The sequence below is a fragment of the Bacillus rossius genome, assembly GCF_032445375.1.
Source record: "Bacillus rossius redtenbacheri isolate Brsri chromosome 9 unlocalized genomic scaffold, Brsri_v3 Brsri_v3_scf9_1, whole genome shotgun sequence".
NCBI classification, from domain to species: Eukaryota; Metazoa; Arthropoda; class Insecta; order Phasmatodea; family Bacillidae; genus Bacillus; species Bacillus rossius.
In genome coordinates this window covers 3,439,278-3,464,296 of record NW_026962012.1, presented here as the reverse complement: position 1 = coordinate 3,464,296, position 25,019 = coordinate 3,439,278, and the positions used below count along the sequence as shown (strand labels likewise).

Below are 25,019 nucleotides of genomic sequence, written 5' to 3'. Positions count from 1 at the left end.
AGTCCCGTCTTGCTGGTCTCATGTGTATAGAGGTTGGTAGAAAACACGGTATCGTTAAAACAGTTTTTTTTACTCTCCTATTAATTTTAACAATTGTGACTTAGGCTCATATGGTTATAGGTACAATTCTTAAAAATGTATCTCACCACATAAAAAAAAGTGTCTACAAAAACACAACATTAGAATAAAGCGTCACAAACCTGGAAAATACCTCTATTCCTCACGACTGGGCCCGCTTGTTACTACTGCCAGTGTATGGAATATATATATATATATATATATATATATATATATATATTGCCCTCAAAGCGACGCATTAGCGTAATTGGCGCGGTGCGCAGAAACGTAAAATCGCGCCCCTATGTCTATTTTTTTTTGCATTAAACCCTGACAGTGCCATAGTCTAAACGCACTTCAATGTCGGGACGCAGTATGAAAAATCCCGCAAACTATGTACACAGTGATGTTTCCAACATTATACACCGAGGCACTGATAGAATTCTGTTTCATGTGCCAATAAAATACGATTCAAACTCAAAAATACTCTTTAAATCTTGAAGTCATAGATAAACCTTTATGACGGATGAATACACAAACATGGAGCACAAGCTAAAATTAGCTGATGACAAGTGTTAAATACCTATAACAGAAGCGAAAATTCCCTGGAAGAAATTAAGGTCAGAAAAATATTACAGCCCAGACCCAGAGTGGGGTGCAACTGTAGCGTCGTCGTCAAACTTCTGTGCTGAGGAATTCCCTGATTACATTCCGTCCTTTGTGCTAAGCATTAGCGTCAGCTGATTTTGTCATGATCTCCTTTGATTCATGTGTTCATATTTGCCGTCCATTCTTGGGATTTTTCTGTGACATACACTGTAAACTGCAATGACGTATGTCCATAAAATTGTTTTAAATAAAAATTAATTGGCACACTAACATTGCAACATAACGAGAGACCGGACCCAAGTAACATATGCATGGCACAGCTAGAAGATAAGCAGTACAGGATGAACATTCGTCTAATCATTTCATTTAAATTAGTACCTCATCTAACATATTATGCCGTAAATATTCCACGGTATTTTTTATTTTTATTTTTCAGAAATTAAAATTCCCTGACAATCCCAATTTAACGCTGTGTTTTTTTCTGATGTTATGCACCCTGGATACAGACACCTAGTGACGTGGCGAGTAAGGCCGTTGTCGCACTGTGCGGTTGAACCAGAGCGGTTGCTAGTTTCTGCTCCGTGATTTCTTCTACATCAGTTGTTTACATGTTCGATTATGATAAGTTTACTTGGTGCATTATCGAGAGACCAAATTTGTGCACTCTAAGAAAAGTGGTCGAATAAATACCGAGGCGAAAAAAAAAAAAAAACGCCGCGATAGTTTTAGCCGCAGCGGCAGGAAAAACCATAGTAAGACCGGCCTAAGCAGGGTCGCGACGCACGGGAAGGCGCGAAAGGAACTTTCCGTCGCCTCGGGCCACGGAAAACAAAACGCCTTGTGACTGGACACTTGGGCGATGACGCAGCAAGAAGTCGGTCGGCCGGCATCACGCTTTCCCGCCTTTACGACTCAAGGCTCCGTCTACAAGTCGCGTCTCATAACCCACTTTATTCATTTATTTAAACTAAAACATGACCATAATATCGTTTCTGAAATTCCCTTATCACAGATCATATGAATAAAACCGAGTTAAAATTATCGTCGACGAAGACGAACGCGGGGCGAAACTCTGTTAAGTAGGAATTACCTGATCTATGTAATATTTCGGTAATTTATTGCCACCATGTCACATTTTACAGATTTTCCTTGTCTGGTGGAGTACTGGATGCTTAATATGCTCACAATTCAGTCGCGCTTGTTTACAGCAATTAGAAAAAAAAGTAATTCGACCGGAAAGTGTGGATTTTAACGCGAAGGTAAGTTGACGCAAGAGTTATAGTAAAACGGTTCATGCGGAAAGAATAAGGAACTGCAATTTTTGAACATTAAATTGGAACTCGTAAATAATGAAGGACACACGAGGTTGGTCTATTTGCGCACGAACACTGAAAAAAAAAAAAAAAACTCCAGTACTGTTTTCGAAAACAAATCAAATTTTAATGCTGCCATCCATTTTCCACGACACCCCGCAAACTGGTAACAGGCCACGCAATTTACGTTTTTGATACTGCAAAATTTATATGCAATACTCTATTTTACGAGAACAACGTTCAAAACAAATTAGTACATAAAAACGGTTTCAGGGTTGATAAGCGGAAAACGTTAAGTCCCGCAGCATGGCCAAAAACAGTCGATAAACTACAATTGCATGCGGCTTTAACTGGAATTACGTTCTTTTAATGATTCTTACACTGGAAAAGCTCGATTTAAATTATTTTATTGACATACGCCATTGCTGGTTACACGGTATGGCATTGAGAAACCTCAATAACGGACAAAAATTATGGATAGGCTACGCAAAAACACAGAAAACAAGTCAGTCTTTTTTGTGTCCAGAATGCCTGTTTTGTATCATCGTTCGTCTGTTTGTCGCTGTCCAAGGTAGGTTTCTGTTTTTATTAACTGTTCTTGTTGCAACTGTCTCGTCGTTGTCAGTTCACTGTATTCGTCTGTACTGTAATATTTTTTCCTGACTGATTCCATGGCATTCTTTGTGCTTTCTATACATTCAACTTTTGACATTGGCTGATTCTGGTTTGTCTTCATTGTGTTTGCGCATTCTTATTTGTATACGACATTGGGGTTTCTCTATGGCACACAGTATATACAGCAATTGCGCATGTAAAAAAAATGCGAGCGAGTCTTTCTGAAGCCTAGTCGCCAGAGATGTGTAACATCTAACCTCGGAAACGAGCAAATTCATGTGTTCTTCATGTTGCAAATACTTAAAATACGAAACTCTGAAACGGAATTTAACGTAGAATTCTTTAAAATCATGCCGAGCGTGATAAATATATTAGAAGTATTAATTTTTGGGAAAAACCGTAAAACATTTTCACCTTTTAAAAACCTAACTTTAATTATATTTAACAAGATGGAAGGTACTACAGAATTCTCAGTGCTAGCCGAACAACAGGAGTACCAAACGCGTCACATGTGAATGTCTCAACGCTGAAATTATGACATTTCCCCCCAGACAGGAATTATCATAGCCTGTGTTTTTGAGGTTGTACTTCTTCAGGCGCATTGTAGGTGAAATTTTACTATGCAACAGAAATGCAATGAAATAAGCGCACATTACACAACGGAGATTTAATAGGTTGAAAATCCAATGTTAATGCATGCAGAAACTGCTATAGCCACGAGCCGATGTCATCAATGTGGTGGACCCTCGTGTAGCCACATGCACCCGTATATATTAACTTTCGCAAACATCGAGGGATGTACTATTGGTATTGGTGTACTAACGGTATTGGCGTGCTAAAGTAAACTTTATGGTAGTGAAATTATCCTGGAATATTTTTGTAAACTTAAAAAATTACCCATAATTTATTAGCAACGAAAATGGTGTCGAACAAACATGGAGTCAAATATAGTTATTATTTTATAGGTTCTATAAAGCATTACGGACGCGACGCTATCTTTTAAGCATTTTTAAAAACTAAACGTTGCAGTCCAATAGGTGCAATAAAACAAAATTAACCTGATATATTGAAAAATATATATTACAACACTAAGTATGTGCGTGTATTCTTTTTATTAAACGACAGAAATCAGTCTGTAACTACTTCCTACAAACAAAACTTAACCTTATTGAGCTGATTTAACATTTAAGATTTAACAGTAAAACTTCCATCACGAAATTATTTTATTAAACTAGGCGTCTAAATGATGTAGGCTAACAATTTCTTGTATCTCTACAGTATTACTAACGCTGCGCTATCTTAACATTTCAATGTCAACAATAATATTGTCAAAATTGTAATGTATATTTAAGTTGTCATATGTTTTTATGACTATAAATTATAACATAAAATTATTTATGGATAAGTGTTCTATTATAACCTTTAGTTTGGAAAATCCACCGATGTTCACGAAAGTTAATATAAACTGATGAATCACGCGAGTTCGGAATCTTTTCGAGATTACCGAGACTTCCACAGATGGCACACCATGGTTACACATTTCCGTTCCAATCGACTTCCATTCCATTCACGAAGTTACGCCTACCAAATGCCGTATACCCGACAGCTAGGAAGTTCACACACCAACAAAATGCAAATAACTAGTAGCTCCCAAGAAGGGTGGGTTGCAGGGTCACTGTGGTCTTGAGAGCGACCCTCTGGTGGAATTACAAAGCATCCATTGTGACATTGTAAGCCATGTTCCATTACAAAGCCAGTTTGCAACATTACAAAAACACCGCCTTCCGATCTTACAAACTAGTGGTGTGCTAAACACACGTTATTTTCCAACAGCACGTTCCACTTGTTTCAGTTCCCGTGTGATATTAACAGATTACTGAAAACACGCAAACACCTTTGTATAAATGCAGCAGTTTGTGTTTTTCCTCCATAAAAAATTGCTGTAGACTTTTGCTTGCACTTTTACAACAACAAAAAAACTACTTGGCAACTGTTCCAAAAACAAATAATTAATGTGCGGGGTACTCACATGACCATGGCTGAGTTCTTCATGATCCGCCCACACGGCCCGAACTGCTGCACCGGGCTGGGGGCATTGAGAGACCTCGTCCTCCTGCAACACAAGAGACACGCCGCTCAGCATCGCCACAGCAAGGCGCCTCTGTGCTCTGCACGTCGTCACACAAACAACCATCCACACTGTGCATCGTCACTAGATGTTCTCGTAACGTCGCACATCGTCACAGGACTGTGACATCTCACAAACCACAAGAGGCATCTGCATTACATACTCATTGTTTCAGCGTGTTCTCGTAACGTCACGAATCATCGCAGGAGGATCCCGCAACGTCGAAGTGTTACGTAACATCACATATTCGTCACCCGAGTTGTCTTGTAATGTTGTGCGTCTTTGCAGGATGGTTTCTCGAAAATCAGATATCAACCCAGGGGATTACTCACCAAGCATAATCACAGTAAAGGCGGGTTCCTCAACACAACGGCATCGTCACACGAGGGTTCATGAATACCACATGTCAAAAAAATTTCAACAGCTCACAGGATGGTTCTCTGAGCAGAAATCGTGGCCTTTTTAACGCTCACGACGACGATTACACATCCACATTAGAATTTATTAGAAATTGTCACTTTTGGCGCGTGTTACGTTCCATAAAGTGGGCTCTTGAGAAGCTGTGCCTTTTTTTTTTTTTTTATAGAAAGTTGGAAACAAAGGCGCCCTTTCAAGAATTACAGTAGCGTAACTTATGTTTACTCATTTACAAATTCTAAACAAGCTAATAAATTTTTGCTTTAACTTCAAAACATTTATCGTAGCGAGTATTTTTTTACATTTCTATGCGGCCCTTGATTACAACAGCTAGTGATTTTTTTTTGCCAAGAGCACTTTACCATCACCCTCACATTTAGGCAAGAAAAATGACTAAGCCAGTCCTGATAAAAGCTGGCACACAAACAGTGGTGTTATGGAAGAGAGGTTTAAGTCAAAAACATCAAATTTTAAGAGAGGTGGAAGAAAGTCTAATATTATTTTCACGATCAAATATTAGTCGTTATATTATTAATTAATGATATATTCTACAGACAAAACAAAACTACAAACCATATAAAGTGTCAAAAGGCATATCCTTCAAATAATCCTTGACTTTCTTCCACCTCTCTTAAAATTTGATGTTTTTGACTTAACCCTCTCTTCCATAACACCACAGAAATGTCTAACTATATTAACAAGGCAACAAATGACTCTCTCAAAGAGAAAAAAAAAAGCGCAGAGTCTACGCCACGTGACTTTGGAGTCTGCAATTATCAAGAGAAGGTATCGCATTAACTTCCCCGCGTTAGCTCTAAAAAAAAACACCAACAATTATTTCAGCGTGGCCACCTTCGCCATTTTTCAAGGTCGAGTCCTTGAAAATGTGTGTACAAATTAACGTTAACTACTAACGTTTGCGCTGGAGCAAGGACGCAGCAAAGCCTGACGTGTTCACACGCACATGCTAATTCCGAGTATCTGCAAATGCTTAGTGATTCTGGGGATGGGTATGTATACAAACATTCTTTCCCGGTGGTCTAAAGTAAAACCAAAGTATATCACCAGCTAAGTAAGAAAAGTTTCCGAACAATTTACTACTGCTGAATTTATCCAATGTGTGTTCTAATTTTAATAGGAATAATAAAAAAACTTTACTGATTATTACAAACATTAAATACTTCTTGGCTTCTAGATTGAGGCCACGTCCGTGGAAATAATGTTGTGCTCGCCGTTTGGGCATGCTTTGTTGCAGCCATCTTCAAGGTCGATTGACAACTGAAGGCCTGGCGTTCTGGCACAGTATTTATTATAAGGCTCTTCACAGCCGAGCTGTGATTGGTCACTGAAGGTGGCCGTGGCCGTGACCGAAAGAGTCACGAGAGAGTCTGCAGACTTAAAGGATGTATGTACCATTCCAGGTCATTATTTTATATTTACGTTTATTTATTTCCAACAATGTTGAATTTGCCGAATTTTTGAGTTGCTGTACGTTCACACAATTAAAAAAAAACACATCTGGCATACTGTTTGATAATTCCCAGAAGAGGTTTCATTTTTAAACGTTTTTGTGCAGTATGGATAAGGATAATGAAATAGAATATAGAACTGAACTTTTTAGGTTTCAAGTCATTTTACTGGCTGCTATGAGATTTATGGTTTTAATTATTTAAGAAAAAAAAGGATTTAATACTACCTTGGAGTTTAAAATATTCAGAATTATGATTTTAAAATACTGTATACAATTAAATAATTTGTTTTCTGAAAGAATTTCAAATCATAGCAAGCAACAGCCAGCCAACCAGCATTGCCTTTAAACGCAACAATTTTCAGTTATTTATTCCATTTGGGTCTCCCTATCCATACTGCACAAAAATGTTAAAAATTCAACTTCGCCAGCTAATTAAGCAAAACGTATGCACTATATAATATAATAATGACATGGAACGGGACATGCAGTCTTAAGACCTTCCTACAGTAACGGTCACATACAGGGAACAATCAAAGAACGTCTGTTAAAGAGTCCCAAGTGTATAATTCTGCGCCAGAACACCAGGCATTCAATTGTTAATCGCCTTTGACGATGGCAGCAGCAAGACCCGCCGAAACGCCGGGCACATCATTGATTTCACGGACGTGGTCTCAAACCTGAAGCCAGAAGTCGGTTGACCCTGACCACGAAAGCCTAAGATTTAAATTCAAACTTTGCATTTTCAATACGCAGCTGAGACACGGACCCGCAGACATTACCGCGCGCTCAGTACAGAACAACGATCACGTGAATTCACTCGCAGCAAAGCGCAGTTCACTGGGTTTTTACTAACAGCAGCACGCAGGAGCGAGGGCGCGATCCCGGAACCGCACCGCGGGCGGAAGGCAACGGGAAGCCACAACAAGGTGAGTCACAGCCTTCCCCTCCCCCACAACAGGACATGAGTCAGCGAGTGTTGTGAGGTATAAATAGGCGGACGTGCGGGAAAATACGCCCCCAAGCGCCCAACCACCACATGGTAAGACTCTTTCTACTCTGTCCAAATCTTCCTTCCTTAACCATCCCAGTGTTTCCCGTAACCAACCTGCTTGAAATTAATGCATGAAATTTTGTATCTCGCGTGTAAGTGTCCAGGGTTTTCCCTGGGCCCAACTTATATAGTTTTAGTCTAGTGTTAAGAAGTGCGGGGACACCAATCGCTGCCATGGCTGGCCAATCCCTTCCAAGCACATGATGCATAGCTTAAACCCAGAATGAGTAAAGCTTATAAGTTTTGGCCTGCGACGCACTTAGTCTCCCTCCCTAACCCGGACCTCTCCCAAACACATTTAGTTTTAAGTTAGGTTAGGAAAAAATTACGCCCCTGCAAGCCAGTGCGTCTCCGGAGAGAAGCTCTTGTTCACCAGAACCCGATAAAACTGATTTATCTATAAAAAAAACCGCAAATAATATATAAAAACACCATGAAACAGTAAAAAAAAAAATATTTTTTTCAAACACTGTAAGTATTCTTCTAATTCCGTTTTAACTAATTTTTTGCCCGCAGAAACGCTAAATATCGGCAAGGAACGTAATCATCCTGTCGGTACAGCAAGCCATTAAAACGGTCACCATATTCAAACTCTGAAACTATGTTCACGCCAAATTTCATTTCTACAAGTTGAGTTTTTTTTTTGTGTAAAAATGTAACAGCATTGTATACATCTTCATGTAAATATATATAGCCAATAATATATTACATATTGTTACGAACGTGAGCAAGACCGCCTCACGTGCAGGTGCACAGCTGGCTGACATCATGTGGCCGTGCAACATGAGACGTTCTGCGCGCACCTGGGTCGCCGCTTCCCCCCTCCTTCCCACCACTCCCCACGCGGCGCTGATAGTTTGACATCCGAAACCTGACAGCTGCGAAGTTACGCGAGCCGGTGACACGTGTTTCGAGAGATTTCAGCCGTCGGGTCGGCGCGGAATGACGCGACTGGCCCCAGCCGCGCTCGGGAGTTCTGGAAGGCGTCTGGGCCTATATATGTGCCCGGGACGCCGGCCTCGGGGAGAGTTGAGAGTCAATAGTTCAGGCGGGAGCTTTCCCGCGGCGGAGTTTCCGGGGCGATAGTGCCGCGGGTGCGGCAGAGTGACGAAGTCCATGGACGAAGGTTCCAGGGCGAAGAGTTCAGTTCCGGGCGATAGTGTCGCGAGCGCGGCGGAGTCCCGAGCTAAGTTCCGAGCGAGGCGTCGGGCGGATCCTCGGCGAAGGCAAGTGCGTCGGCAGCGGCGGAGTGCGGCGACGGAGTCCCGCGACGGAGGTTCACGATGGGGTGCTGCGGCGAGAGTTGCGCCAGAAGTGCGGCCCAGCGAGGTGTGTAGAAGAAACGAGTGACTGGGGAAGCAACAACATTTGAAGTGCAAATGATTATTTGCCATTTTAGAAGATTATTTGTAAGTGACTTAAGTAGTGGCCACCAATAAAACTGTGTGATAAAAATCTATAAAAGGGCTATCCTTTACGAACCCTGTAAATTGTAACAATATTAACAGACACCACTCGGATATCTTGCGCAGTTTTCAAAACACGTGTTTTTTTTTTTCTGAAGCTGTGCACGCAGCGTGTGCGCCCAGGTATGCGGGGATCCCTTAAACACTCGAAAGCCAAGATGACGTTCATTAATGCCCCTGGTGCACAAGGGCGATTTACTTGTCGCAGCCTTGAGCACAGGGAGGGCCGACACAACTCTACCACCTGCCGCTGCGGAGCGCCGACGTCGGCTAAATGCGGTAACTCGCTCGCATGACGAAACTGCGTCTGGTCTATCTTTACCCGGGGAAGCGCCACGCGCTGGTAACCTCCCAGAGGCTGCAGAAAGGCCCGAGACCCGCTGGAAGACCATCACCTCCCTCCCCATCCGCCAGATGGCAGGAGCTTCTGTCCTGGCTCGACGCCGCTCTTGTTCAATCGTTGGAAAACTCGAGGCCGACCTCCGTAGCGTAGTCGGATGCACACCGGCTCACGGTGCGAGGGGTTCTGGGTTCGAGTCATGAGTGTTAGTTTACATACGGAGCTTTGATAAGATATGACACAGATTCGAATAGGGGGGGGGGGGGTAATTACCCTATGACTGTTGGCGCAAGCTGTAGGCCACACAGCGGATTGGGAAACCAAACATCTGTGTTAGTGAGGCAGGATGGAGGCGCGGCGCTCGCTGGGGTCGCCTCCAAGCGCGTCTTCTGGAAGTACACGAACGGCGTCCAGAGATTCAGATATAACTACGCGATTTAAAAACTGCTTTAGATGTCCGAGTGGGATCTGTTAAAAAAAAATTTAAAAAAAGCTGAGCGCGGATGAATAGTTGTGTTTCCATATTCCGTTTTTAAACAGATTTTTTTAGTAGAATGAAAATGACTATAACTCGTGTTTTCAGAACAATTTTTTTAAACATGAGGAAACACCCGGCACAGATGATTGAAAGTACTTAAGAGACTTTCATTACAAATGTATCCCTTTTATACCCAGCCATATCATGTTGTAGTTACAGTCGACTCTCAAAAGTTGCCCTTATGCACGACGAGAAGACCGCGCGCCCGTTCAAAGCCATGCGCTTAGAGGTGACACCTCGCTAGAATCCCCCGCGAGCATCGCACTTATCGTCCCGCCTCACTAACACACAATGCACGCCTGGACCTCTTTGCGGGGCCCTGGTTCGATGCCCAGTCCAGGGCAGACGGACCACGAGAGTCGCACTGGCCATGACGACACACACGGTCAGTGACGTCACTATACGCAACTGGTCTGAGCCAACGACTAGGAGAGCTCCCATTTTCACGCCTTTATTTTTGTTTTAGGCATATTTCAGTATATGATATACATATATAAGTTATATAATGCATATTACTTTTATTTACAAAAGTTGTCAAAGATACGCTAGTGTTTGTTTTCTAGTTGTAAAAAGTAAGGTAGGCGTATACAATCATGATAAAGTAATTCCGTAATGATAAACACTTGAAACTATTTTTTTATACGTGTTTTCATGGTTGGGCAATAAATTCTAACTTCTACAGTCATTTTCGAAATATATATTTTTTCTTTCCCCCCAATTAAAATCGGGAATAAAAAGATCGCGGGCGTCGCGGAGTCTCGTCGTGTTTGTGACGCCAAGCCGCTTCCCAGCATGCACTTGGAGCCCTCGCGGTCCGACAAGAGCGACACGTTTGTTGTTCTGAGAATTGTAAATATAGCGTAGTGCGTCTCCAGCGCTCGGGTGGGGCTTGTCTCGCGGGGGCGGGGGAAGCACGGACGATCTCTCCGGCCAACACGCGGGCACGCAAGTGACGTAACGACGGTTGTAGCAAGTATGCGAGTGAACGAACCTGTCCGCTGGTCGCGTACGTCGCAATTTTGATAATACAATTTTGGGGACGCACCACAACGCCGAAATACACTAACGCCGAAAAATGTCATTGCAGGACTGCCACAAAGGTTAGGTTAGGTTCGACTAGGTTAGGTTAGGTTAGGTTAGGTTAGGTTAGGTTAGGTTAGGCTAGGCTAGGCTAGGCTAAGATAGGCTAGGTTAAGTTAGGTTATATTAGGTTAGGTTATATTACGCTAGGTTAGGTTAGGTTTGATTGTGGTATTTCGGCGTTAAGGTACATTTAAGAAACACACACAAATTCATTCAGTTGTTATTTCGGCGTTGTGGTACACAGCAGTTTTCTAGCTGTCGGCGTTGTGGTCAATTTTGACATTCGGCGTTATGGTATTTCGGCGTTGTCGTAACGACCCTACAATTTGTTATATTTGATCACTTACTCAAGCAAGTAAACGACTCGAATATTAAGTTAACAAATTAATATCTTAATACGTTCATAAGAAAGTTCCAACAAAAATCAAGCACATTTACCTTCATAAAATAATCGAAGGTTCGTGTTTTTGTCAGTGCCAGTAAAAAAAAAAAATCTCACCTTAATTTGAACATAGCTTAAGCCTAAGACACAAAATGCATAAAATGATAGTGAAAATATTTAAATCAAAACATATTAACATTCGTGATGTGAAACTGGAATCGGCTTGCTAAAGGGCGAGCGGAAAAAAAACTGGCAGTCCTGTCCGACAAAAATAAAACTTGGCCACCTTGAAAATATTAACGAATCAATAAGGTCAGAGTTATCTAACAGAACTCGGTGGAGAATAACTTTGCTGTTGCCAGCATGTTCTGCTGATGCAACCTAAGAACAAACCCTGCCTTGGAAAAGCGCGCGAGAGAGAGAGAGAGAGAAAGAGAGAGAGAGTCTCTCTCTCTCACACACACATACACAAATTGTTCAAAATGTTAAAACAGTTTTTAAAATATGGATGATAAAACTTTTAATTGAATAAAAAGGCTGCACATTGTGGTCACTCAAGCAAAGCTTTCGATAAACCTTAAAGAATAACTTACACATTTTTACAGATAGTCTAAAATATCTACGGCAGATACGACGATAAGATAACAATTGCATTGTTTCAAAAGTTGTTAACTCACTGTCTGCATCAGTTGCTTTTCAAATCCGTCACTAACTGGGAGACGAGTTGTAGGAAAATAACCGAAGAAGCCTGCTTTTAACGTAACACTAAAAACTACAACAGACATCACTATCTGTCCCGCACATACTCGCCTTAAGTCACGATCAATATTCAATTTGGCATCCCGTACAATTTCGAAGATAAAACTAAGAAATATTTCAAGAATCGTATGCAATTACAAAAAGAAAATGTAATAGGCGTAGGAGGTATGTAAAAACACTATCTAACACCATATTAAAACACAATTGAAACTTTTTTTTTCAGACTACAAAATTATGGTTAAACACCTACTGACTACAACGCATTTAGAAGCAATTAGCACACACTACGCGTCTCCAATGTGCGAGGTGCTAGCGGATTTTTTTTCCTTCTCAAGAGTCACAAAACAAAGACAAACAAGAGCGAAAGCGACCTCGCATAAGGCTTATGGGCTTCGGCCTGAGACGCTTTCGTGGTCTTCCCTAATCCGAACCCTTCCCAACCCAGTACACTTGAAATAAGTTAGGTTAGGAAAAAAAATCACAGGTATGGCCGGTCCCTCCCCGCCTCTTACCCATACATCTGGCTGCTTTCTGAAGACAATTCCCTTGTCCCACGGAGTCCGGGGCATCTCTCTGTCTCGCCTGGGGAGTTCCACATGTCCGAACAGGGGAAGCCTAAGATGTACATCAAGTTCTGTCCCTGCCCGAACACGCCTGAATATTCACCTTCGGCCAACCTCGGGATTTGTTTTATTTTTGCGCAGGAAAAATGAATTCAAATATTAAAAGTGGTCGGTCAGGTTAGCTACATTAAAATACTTTAAAACACTATAGACGGTTAGTTAGGTTAGTATAGCTACATTAAAATAAACAGAGAAATATAAATAAACCCGAGGTTGGCCGAAGGTGAATATTCGGGCGTGTTCGGGCAGGGACAGAACTAGATGTACATCTTAGGCTTCCCCACGAACAGCACCGCCAACCCAGGACGCCATTGTTCTAGAAGCTTCGAGTGTTACCCGAAGGGAAGGGGAGGGACGACCTTGATTGATGACGCGACACTTCGGAGGGGTCTACGGGACCTCCCCACGAGTGAACGCCGACCTGCGGCGTGACAAGGGGCTGGTGGCGATGCCGGCGAATCCTTGGAGCGGTACAAGAGGGAAGTGAGGAGGGTGCGTGACCCCTTGGCGAGCGATAGCGGGCGACGAGTGTCTTGGCACGGACGAGCGAGCCAGTGTGTCGGGACCGGGGTGCGCGGTGAGAGACGAGCAGTAGAGAGATCCACTGTCGTGCCGAGCTCCAGTGGGGAGCGTAAAAACTGGACTTATAAAAAAGCGTGTTTAAGTAGAGAACAGTCATTTAAATAGTTTTAATTTACGGGAAAGTGTACATAGTAGTTAATAAATACATTCTAATTTGTACAATCTTTTCCGGGTCTGTTTTCCTCCACTTGTAACAGTAAATTAATCGGTTTGTTGTCAGCTTTTAAAGACAGTCACTGGAAGCAGTTATGCGATCTGGAACAAATTGCTATTTCAAAAAAAAAAAAAAAAAGATGACGGTTACTTTGAAAAGGTATCAATAGGTATAAGGAATATTTGTACAGTGTTTTACAGGTAGAATTTTATTCGCAAGTATTGTGAAAATTGCTGTAAAACAAGTTTTTTTTCAATTGGTTTCCGATTGCGGACTGCATCAAACTGCAAATGCTTCACAAGTCTGAAAGCGACACAGCAGATGTCCACACGGATACACCAGTTCGACGGAGATGAGTGCTATCAGAATACACTTCTATATCGCCCCCACTGCGTCGGCAATGCGAATTCACAGGTTACAGGCCTTTCAAATGGTCGCTTTAATGTATTCATAAGAAAATAATACCAAGGTTGTATGGGTTTACTTTGACTAAATTATTGTAAAAAATAATTTTATAAAAAAATCGTAAAAAAGATGCTTTTTAAAAGTTTTCAAAGCATCCCATTAGATAACAAGGTTTTAAATATATAGTCTGAATTGACACAAACTACTTTACTCTGTTGCAATTAAAATGCGTGCTTGAAGTCCCCATTTTTACCAAACCGATTTCAAATAACGTAGCGGAAAGCTCGTCAGTCAGAGGCGAAGATGTGCTTAGTTCGAAAGCGTTTGGGTCGACCTCTAACACTCTTATCAACTCTTCAATTTACAGTCCAACAAAGTAAGAGTATAAAAAAAGATTAACATAGTACTTAACGTATCCTACAAAAAATCCACACTATTATTAACTATTACAAAAGTGAACGTCAGAGCAACATAAGCGAATCATTGTGCTACCCGAGTTGCTTGTCAACAGTGCACCAATGGAAAAACAATGATACTAAAAACCTTCAATATCAAAATTTGAATATTAATTTCTGAAAATGTCAATGTTTTGACTAGTATTGCAGTTAACGCATTATTGCTAGTCGTGGAATCGTGAATTCATTCCCGCTAATAAAAATAAACAAAATAGTATACATAGTATGTGTTACTAACTCTTCGATGACCTTTTATGTTATTTGTCGTATACCATGTCTGATCCAAAGAAATTTTGTAAATTGCCTTACTATACCCGCTGTAACTAATTTATTGATCATAAGCTGTTATCCCAATTTCTTTTTGTGGACTATGTTGTACACTACATTACTAAAATTTTCAACTATCTAAACAGTCATTTAGGGCAGTCCGAAACACGAATTCAAAAAAAAATGTTCTCATATTTTAATTTATTGCCAGTAGAAGATAAGTAAAATCGTGTAAAACACTATTTGTGTTATATGAACAATAAAAACAATTATAATGTTGAGAAAATTCTGGGAATTTGTCTAAAACTGCCTCTAAGTAATGCAGGTCTGGTATAGTGGCTCGCAGACGTACAAGGAACGCCACTCAGCGCCTAGCCTGATGTTACTTTGTGGCGACCTCCCATTAGCACAAGGCACTCGAGCGAAGTGAGTCCCGTCGTCATGGCAACGCGGTCGCCACAGTTCGCGTGAAACGAGCGCACTGGGTCGCTTTTTGCAGCCCGAACATGAACGACCAGTGAACATAACGGTACATTACTCTCCAATTTTTGAAGTTATACTTCTAATGCGACTACCAACAAGGTTGTGTTAAACGTTTAACGCTCCTGGGGAGGGGGAACAGAAAGAGACAGAGCGAGAGTAAGGAACCAAGTAGAGAGTAAGAAAAAAATAAAGATCCTGACAGTTTGTAGTGTCGCCATATTTGTTTCAATTTTCAATACCCTTTTGGTATATTACAATTTAAATTGCAGAAAAATATCATGTTTCATAGACACATAAATAGTGAGTGTGTGTCATGTCCACGAGGTCTCGCCGCGTCAATTTTCTCCTTCGGGCGAACCTGTCCGCTTGATTAAATAAAAAGGTTTTACCGTTGAATGATTTCATGATTTATTTCATGAAAATCTGCTCTCATAAAAAAGTTAGTTTTATAGACATTCAATAGGTCTCTCTCTCTCTCTCTCTCTCTCTCTCTGAAAATCAATCTATGAAGCGTTACAAATTTATTTCCTTTATTTTTTTAGTTTGATTTGATACAATATGATTTCACTAAAAATCAGTTTCTACCCCTTCTTATTTTCATTTCCACATTACGAAGATTCACTTCTTCCGCGCGGAGGGACTCCACGCACTATTTTTGCATGCAATTAAAAACTATTTTTTAATGATGCCAAAGAAGTATAACTTCTCACGCACGTACCTACGTACACGCACCCATTTTTTAAAATTAATATAGAGGTTCGAACCATGGAATTCACGTTCGAAACGGTTAAACTAAAATGATTAATCACAGTTTGCCCAATCAGGGGTCTGTGTTAGCGAGGCGGGATGATAGATGCGACGCTCGCTGGTGCTTCTAGCGCGCGGTCTTCTCGTCGTGCGTAGGACAACTATGAAATACGGGAGGTACCCATGTCTTTACATGGCGGAGATGTTAAGATAAAGGTGTAATGCAAGACTCTTGGGTGCTTTCAAGAATCTTTTACATGACGTTTCATGTCTAAAAATTATTCTGAAAATACGTTTTAGTCGTTTTCACTCTACTAAAAAGAATTACGGCAACAGTACTACCCACCCGCCCGTGTATGCTTAAATGCTTTTCGTAAACAAACTCCACTCGGATATCTTGAGCAGTTTTCAAATCGCGTGGTTTCTTTCTTTCTAAGCTCTGCGCAGCAAAATGTGTTCGTAAAACAGTTGCAACGGTCACGTCAGCCCACAGAGAGAGAAAATGAAAGAAGCTGCCGCCATCCGCCACAGTGACAAGGCCGCGGGGCGTTATCGACTCGCGATAGCAACCGCGCTGATAACGGCACACGGGCGGGCGCTCGCGGAGATGCTGCGTCCCCCCCCTCCCTTCCCCCATCCTCCAGCCACTCTCCACTTACAAGCGGGAAAGGTCAAGGACACGGGAGTTTCGTGGCACGCGGAACGACCTTCAACCCAGACGTGAAAATGACATTTACCCGCGTGACACCACTACAAGAATTCCCTCGGATAAGCAATATCTCGGACAACACGGATACAATAAGAAAATCGTATTGGTTTTCAGTTGGCCCCGAGGCGAAATTTTTCGGGACGATGTAAATTTCTTTCACATATCTCCTCGATTTTCCCAACCAGTAAATGACATATTTATGATTTTTTTGGGGGCTTACAACAGTTAGGTCATTTTATAGGTCCTCAAGAGCAAATGTTTCAACAGTCTTTGTTGGTAATGATTCATTCGGTCGACTCTGATAACATGGAACCTCTGTTAATCGAGACTCTTACTGTTATAAATATTACAACCACATACATTTCTACAGAATGGAAAATTTTTCCCTACAGAAAATGTGCCGCTTTAACTTCGCAATGATTTTGACGTTATACATGTTATCATTCGTGGTTACAAAGGCACGTATTCAGGATGAAACAAGTCCACACAATAGCCCAACTCGCTGCTGTTTGGTAAGAAATATAGTTAAACAAAAACAAAATTCCATTTTACTTTAAACAGAGATGTCTTCAATTCAGTGCTTCTATCAGAGAGAATACAAAATACGGATGGATCGCTGCCAAAAACGGCGTGTGCGCGCAGGAATGAAGATTCACCGTATTATCTGGAAACTAATATCTAACAGTGACGGAAACAGTGGATGGGGGATATAGTCTCACTCCCCCCCAAAAAAAGTTAAAAAAAATTACATAATATCAGTGAAGACAGTATGTAACTGAATGAGAAGCCATGTCGCCTACAGCTACTACTGTAGGTCCATATGGCAGTGTGTAAGTGTCAATAGCAATGTAAGTTTTTCTAAATACACGTGTTAAAATATCATTTTTCTGTTTTTTCCACCTCCCCCTCCCCCAAGATTACTGTATGTACCCCTATCGGACAACACAGACAAAAGTGACAAAAATAACCTAGTGGCAAAAGGTAACACTGTACTACAATACTTTACAAGTTAAAGCCATCTACTTAATTATCTAGAAACTATCTGCAAAATTTTTTTACTCGTAATGCTACAAGTTAAATAATGTAATGTAATGCTGAAGTCATACAAACTATTCGTTTCTGCTGCTGCGGCTAAAAATTCTGCAACGTTTTGAATATTCTTAATGGTCCACAAAGCAGGTCTCTCAAGAATGCACTAAGTGAACTTATCATGATCGAACATGTTCTAGAATAAATCACCAAATAGAAACTGGCAACCGCTCCGGTTCAACAGCAAATGTGACACTGGCCTAAGAAGGTACTCAATGTAATTTTGCACGGTTTTATTTGTAGATTTACAAGAAGCGGGTTTGGAAATTAGTGCATGAATAATTTCTTTGTAAAAAGCACAATGACAAAAATTCAGCGAGTCACGAAGTGGCGCCACTTCATCGCAGGGATACTTTCGGGCTGTCCGACACTTGTTGTCTTGGGGTGTGATTGGTTGCCATGAATTCGGCCGGAGCCAGTGGGTTAGGAACGTGAGGTAGAAGAGAAAAGGGGGAGACGGAATGTCTCGGGACATGACGCCCCGACGCGGCGCGCCGAAGGAGGAAACCGGTGTGGCGGGTCTGGGACGCGCGCGTCTTTTCCGACCACGCCACGCCCAAACAAGACTGCGCAGGACGCCCAGTGCCGATTAGAGGGGCTTATGGGGGGTCGGGGTGTACCTGTGTCAGCGAGGCGGGATGCTCGCTGGTGCTTCTAGCGCGGTATCGCCTCGGGACTGGCGCGCAGTCTTCTCGTCGTACACAGAGCGGTAACCATAACATTATATATCGGAGAAATGAAGATAACAAATGTAACGCAAGTCCCATGGGTGTTAAAAAGCCTAAACATTTCACTGAAAAAAAAAAAAAAACCACATTTCAGCCTCTTCTAAAAATACTGTTTAAAAACTTAATTTGGAAACAAAACTACTCATCAACCTTCGCAAACAAAACACCACTCGGATGTCTTGAGTAGTTTTCGAATCGCGTTGTTTCGAAGCTCTGCGCACCGTTATGTGTGCCCCGGTAGGCGGGGGCCCTTAGGCAATACGTCGCAGGAAGCGAGCGTTTACAAAGCACTGGCGGCGGACGTAGACCGCGCGAGCGAGCTGCGCAGTAAAACATAACGGCTTATTTGCCAGTGTAACCTCATAACCATGTGTTCACGGAGGTGAGTAGTCACGGAGTGTGGGCGTGCGAGTTTTGTCACGTTAATGATTAAGAAAACGACCCCAACCCAGTTTTTCCATCTGGATAGCAAAACATCTATTGATGTGTAACATCTTATCTCTCGGTATACGGCATTTTGTGAATGCTACGTAAGTCAAGCAACGGAAATGCGTAACATCGTCGGTGCTGCCACCTGTGACAGATGGGGCGAACCAAAGTTCATAAAGACAAAAGGAAACATTACATTATTTATTAACTGTTTAGTGAATTTTAACAAGATAGGCTGTATTTTAATAAAAATTCCTTGTCCTAGATCAGGTTCAGAGCTAGGGTTTAGTATTTTTTTTTTCAAGTATTTTTCGTTTTTATCAGAGCAGTTTCGTCATATATTTTGAAATTTCAGTCTGCTAACTAACCGATTCAATAGTCGAAGTTGCTGCTCCGGCAGCGAAATATAACGGCGTGTGCGGAAACTACGTGTGATTCGCGTCCAGGAATGTAGTTCGACACAATTGTCGTATATTTAGCATGCATTTTCGGCATTTTTTTTTAAAATGAATTCTACATGTAAAACTTGTTCGAGTTTAGTATTGTAAGTATATTTGCAACATGAGAACACATAAATTTATTCGCTCTTGAGGTTAGATGTTACACATTTCTGGAGAGTACGGAAAGATCAAGTTTTTTCGCCAATTCCTTGCTGATGTGTTGTTAACAACTTTCTTTGACAATTACTCACTTCTTGACGTCTTTTTTTTATTCTTTCGTCGTGAGTTATGTTCAAACTATTGAACAGACTTCTAGAATACATACAGCTACGTCTTGTTTTGCTAACCAATTGCTATTAAAAGCTATTCCAATTGATACTTTCACAATTTTCTGTGCAGAAAACATTCATTGATACCTCAAAGCCTTTAAAGATTAAACATAAATTCCAAAAGTGCAAAAGCGACGACGCAATTAATCTTCCGAGTGCTGGACGACAGTGCTACCAATTCCACAAGTGAGGCACCCTTCGGATAACACACCATCTTTGTTACTTTATTTTCCCTTGACTTCTCTTATTAGAGGGCTTTTCCTGGAAAACACGTGCTTTAACCATTATCACTATCCCAAAAATACGTTTTAAAATATAAATACAGAAACATAACTGCTCATCAGCCCTCAGCGTATTCTTAAATGCGGCAATTGTTCCGTATCAAGCATCCAAATCTATCTCTTGTTCCTGAAGGCGTGATCCTGTATGACTGATCATTTGGTACATGATGCTAGCCGTTTTAAAGTAGTACGTCGAAAGATCCTGGACATAACAAAAAAAATATTACAATACAAACAATGTTAGGAAGTAAAAACAAAAGTTATTTTCGGCATATCATTTGATCTGATAAAAGATCTATTCATTGTTACATCACAAATTTCTGTTTAAAGTCAGGTTCTTTCTATGTACTAACTTAAAACAGCAAGCATCATATACCTCAGGCTCAATGGATGGATTTGGATACGCAATACGAAAATGTTTACCTCAATTTCATACGGTTATATTACGGGTTGATACAAAGGACAGTGATTCCGGCGAGGGCCCGCGGGTACCTGAGCGTCCTGGCGGCGGCGTGCAGCAGCGGCGGGAACACGGCCTCCCCGTCCTCCTCGGAGGACGCGGTGGCGGCGCCGCACTCGCCCATTCCCGGCGAGCGACGAGATACCAACCACGAGATACGAGCGACACCTCACCGCGCCATGCCGCCGGCCGACTGACGCGAGCGCCGCTTCAGCGCCGGCAGGTTGGCAGCGCCCCTTGCGGCCGCCTCAACAAGCTCCCCCCACCCCTTCCAACCTCCTACCTCATACACGCGCGCGACGCTCCGTGCACCTTCGCATCTCGGCAGCCGGCGTGCGGGAGGAATAGAGACAGAGAGACAGAGAGACAGAGAGAGACAGAGAGAGACAGAGAGAGACAGAGAGAGAGACAGAGAGAGACAGAGAGAGACAGAGAGAGAGACAGAGAGAGAGACAGAGAGAGAGAGAGAGAGACAGAGAGAGAGAGAGACAGAGAGAGAGACAGAGAGAGAGACAGAGAGAGAGAGACAGAGAGAGAGAGACAGAGAGAGAGACAGAGAGAGAGACAGAGAGAGAGACAGAGAGAGACAGAGAGAGACAGAGAGAGACAGAGTAACGCGGCACGAAACTAAGTCAATTAATCAGTTACGGTTCTACGCCAGAAAGTTACACAGATGATTTTAAAGGGAAAGAAATTCGTTTGTGTTCCGAACCTGAAGCGGAACTATTTAGAATCTCGTGAAAAGGATACGCGACATAATCGGAAGGAAAAAAAAATTCCGTTTCGTACTTCTCAGATAACGTTATTTTTATGTAACATAGTATTTTGGACATAAACTATTGCTAGTTGTCATAGAAAAAAAAACTCGGGAATTGACAAGGAGGGACACACGGGGAGAACTATCAGTCCCCCTCTCCACAGAATCAAAAGGTCCCTCTACGAGGGGACCAGTTTGCGCATTGTAATAATTATTCAAAGAACGTTACTTTTTTATTGCTTGATATCAGAACAAACCTCTCCAAACTCTTACCCCTGAATACACAACACGAACCATTTTAGATGTTACATGTGGTTTTTAGTGGCCTGTAACAATCTTCCTTCCCTCGCGGACATGAACGTGTATGGCCTGCGAACAGACTACCTGCAGAACACGGCATATTCTGTCCTCGTTCTGTTTCTCTCTCTCACTGTGACGTTCCACGTCAGCGCCGACCACGTGACTCCCTAGCTTTTCGAGCGAGACTTCGGAGGCTTGTTCTCACCTGTTCTGGAAGCAGGCTCAGTCGAGTATACGTACCCCTCTGAAAGCTACGAGATGGGAGGGGTGTGACTACGGAAGAAGACCGCCCGTCGTGACTACGCAGTTTCTCTGCCGCCCGTCTGGAGGACGCCATGTTGCCAGAGTGTGGCTCCAGCCGATGCAAGGTCTTAAGGTGGGTTTACGATTGAAAATTAAGAATTAAGAATTAAGACTTAGTAGTGTACTTACCATATGACTATGTAAACTAGTGGAATGGTTTATGATTGTCGTGTGTGAATTTTGACGGGTCGTGTGCGAACCATATGATGACTTAAGACTTAACAGAAATGGTTATATTTTATATTTTTCGTTAAGACTTAAGGGAAGCGACCAATCACAACAAACCGGAACCTTTCAACCGGAAGTTTATGTCTTATTATTGGACCGAGCGAGGAAGTATTTTGGGTTAGAATTCGTATATGTGTCATTTGTAATCATCATCCATTTCGAAAAATAGATATCCCATTTGTCAATAACCTATTTCAAACCTGCTTCTCAGTTTCGAACAATGGCCGACCATGTGTTTTGTGCTGTGATTGGTTAGAATTAACGACTTCTATGTCAATCATAAACTGGAAAATGAAGTTTTGACTTAATCGTATGCTCGATGTTAAGTTATAATTCTTAAGGAAATCAATCGTAAACCCAGCTTTAGCCTCGACAGCGGTAAGCGCAATCAACACACCCCAGTTCAGCCTGTTCACCCCAGTTCACGAGGTGAAGCGGCCAGAGTTAGTCGTTCAGACAAAGGTAACTCGACGTGGGAGAACAAGACCACACTCGGTGCCAAAGTCGACTCGAATCGCTGAACGAGTAAAAACCTGGAAACTCGCTCAATGGGATCTGAAGAGTTTAGTACTATAGAACAGCTTAGGGTGTGTCAACCCACTCGTCGGTGGTCACACTCGGGCGAGTAAGTGACGAGCGAGTAGAGAACGAACGTGTTCACGGCGCACATAGGGGTATTGGACTAATCTAGCGGGACAAAATTATTTATCGCTCTTAAACGTTTGTAAAATAATCTATAATTCATAAAAACTTCTATGCAAAAGTATCTTCACTTCTAATTTCCAGCAATGCAATGTAGCAAAGGGCAAAAGCGAAAACAAATGGCGAAAGAAAATGAACAATTCTTGTCAATAAAATTTATATAGGCTAATCATTACAGTGGTCAAATATATACATATCTACTAACTAAATTAAATAAAAAATTATAATAATAGTTTAAAACTATAAATATAAATATTAAATGGAAAAAGCCTTAACTTTCTTCACATATCAAGATTTCCAATGTTTCCTTCATAAAGGAAGAATTTCGTTTTTTCTTGATCATTGTTCGCCTTGATGCAAGCAGGGGATCAGATTTTAACAACTACCTATTTAAAATATCTGTATTACTATCTACTCTATTAAATTTCCTTGCGAAATTTTGTCTGTATGAACGGAAATGCTTATTTCTGGCTTCTGCTGCCTCTTCAGACAATAGGCAAAAGGGCATTCTCTATTATTATAGAACCATGTATCAATAGTTTATGCATGGTAGGCGTCATGTTATGCCTACCGTACAGGTCAACATAAAGTTCTGCAGTCTCTCTAGTAAATTTTTGAAATTTTTTCACATCTATCTTGTACCCGCTTGAAATGCATTTAAGAATGACTTTTATTCTTTGAATGAAAGTAACATCCAGGCCTGTTATTTCAGCTGCCAACTTAGGGCCTTCAAAAAATCGTCGACTTGTATTTCCGTCATTAGTGTTTCCGGATCCAGCTTTGGGATAATCTACGCGCACGAAGACCTAGCTTGCTTTTAAATTCGTCTTGAATTCTTTCTTTGTTCTTTTAAAAGTTTGTCTGCTTCAGATGTAGCGGTAAATATTGCACGCCAAGTTTGTAAGCAGTATGCAGTAAGCTTTCAAATAGCCGAATTCTGGCGTGTAAAATATACAAACCGAATTTCAACGAATCTACATTAATCTCACTTGATTTATTCAAATCGTTGAAATCTTTAGATGTAGCTCCACATAAATATAACATCTAATTGCATATTTTGTGCCTGTTGCCGCATTGGACACTTTTGAGTCTATCATTGTTAGCATAATCTTGTTTTCTACAATATATGGTCTTCCACCAATTGTTACTGTTGGTTCCTATTTATTTGCCGCACTTTCCACATAACTGATTTCTTCCTTCGTTATGTAAACTTTCTCCTTTACAAAGCGTATACGGATAGGTCTACAGTAGCGCGGTGAAGATGGAGTTGCGTTCTGCCACAATATTTTATTTTCCGTTCAATTTACTATGCGCAGAGGCACAAAAGAACTTTGAAAAATGTGTGAGTCGCATCCACTATCATTTTCAAACGTTTGTTTGAGCTGAGCCTGTTGTGAGCCATCAAATCATCCGCAAAGTATTTTCACTATCGTCAAGGGTTTTCAAAACTTCTTCTAAATGTAAAAGTAATCTTTCGGCTGTGTGGTTCACAACACCTTGTAAATTCACTTCGGCACAGGTTTCAGTTATGTTGAAAGATTCATCGGAAGGATAACAATGTCTTTTATATTGCTGAAAAACTTAGGAGCAGGGAAGATTTCCTGTTGTTTGTCTGATTCTGTCATATTGCGTCCCTGACAAATCAGCATCTACAAACATTGCTAGTGCTTCCTCCGGACAAACTTGCTTGGCATGTGCCTTGTCACACTCATTTGAATTCCTGTACTCCTTAGCACGATCCTTACTTTCTGAAATCTCTTTCAGTATATTTGACGCACATCTATTTCCTTGGGCTTTTAATTCCATTTCAGCTGCATAGATAATTTTCTCAGGGCTATCAGACAAACGTATACCCTCAGTCTTGCATCTTTTTCTTCGCTCACTAATGTCTTGAAAGGATTTTGTTGGTCTACCCGGTCTTCTTCTTGCCACTAATACAGGTAATTTAAACACTCCACTCAACAACTTTTCATTGTTTTTCACAAATAAATCACTTCTGTATTTTGCTGTTACCCAGCGATTTTTCATTTCTGATCTCAATCGTGATAATTTATGCTTTATTTCCATAACTTGTTCTTCATTATAAGTTTTATGTGAAACCAAGTAATCTTCGATGTATTCTAATTAACCATTAAAATTGAGATGATTTTGTGATCTCATCAAGTCAAATATTGCCTTACGAGTCATCAAACTATTTCCAGAAGGTCCTGAAATAGTAGAAATAAAATGTATCGGAAGTATGATTTTTTTCACATTTTCATATTATAAATTTGAAATCACTCTACAAGGAGGAGTAGGAATTAGTTGGAACCAATAAAT

At 41.3% G+C, this 25,019-nt stretch overlaps 1 protein-coding gene across 14 annotated transcripts in view; it reads right to left on the bottom strand.

Moving 5' to 3' along the window:
- The window catches only part of LOC134542726 (NAD kinase-like), a 238,143-nt gene that overhangs the window by 60,383 nt on the left and 152,741 nt on the right, over nucleotides 1–25,019 (bottom strand). For 12 of the 14 annotated variants that reach the window (XM_063387206.1, XM_063387205.1, XM_063387201.1 and 9 more), the window contains one exon: nucleotides 4,624–4,707. In XM_063387206.1, coding sequence (XP_063243276.1) covers nucleotides 4,624–4,707 — 84 coding nt within the window. Of the gene's footprint in view, nucleotides 1–4,623; nucleotides 4,708–20,442; nucleotides 20,606–25,019 lie in introns of those variants that run through there. The other 2 variants (XM_063387207.1, XM_063387209.1) reach the window with 1 other exon arrangement.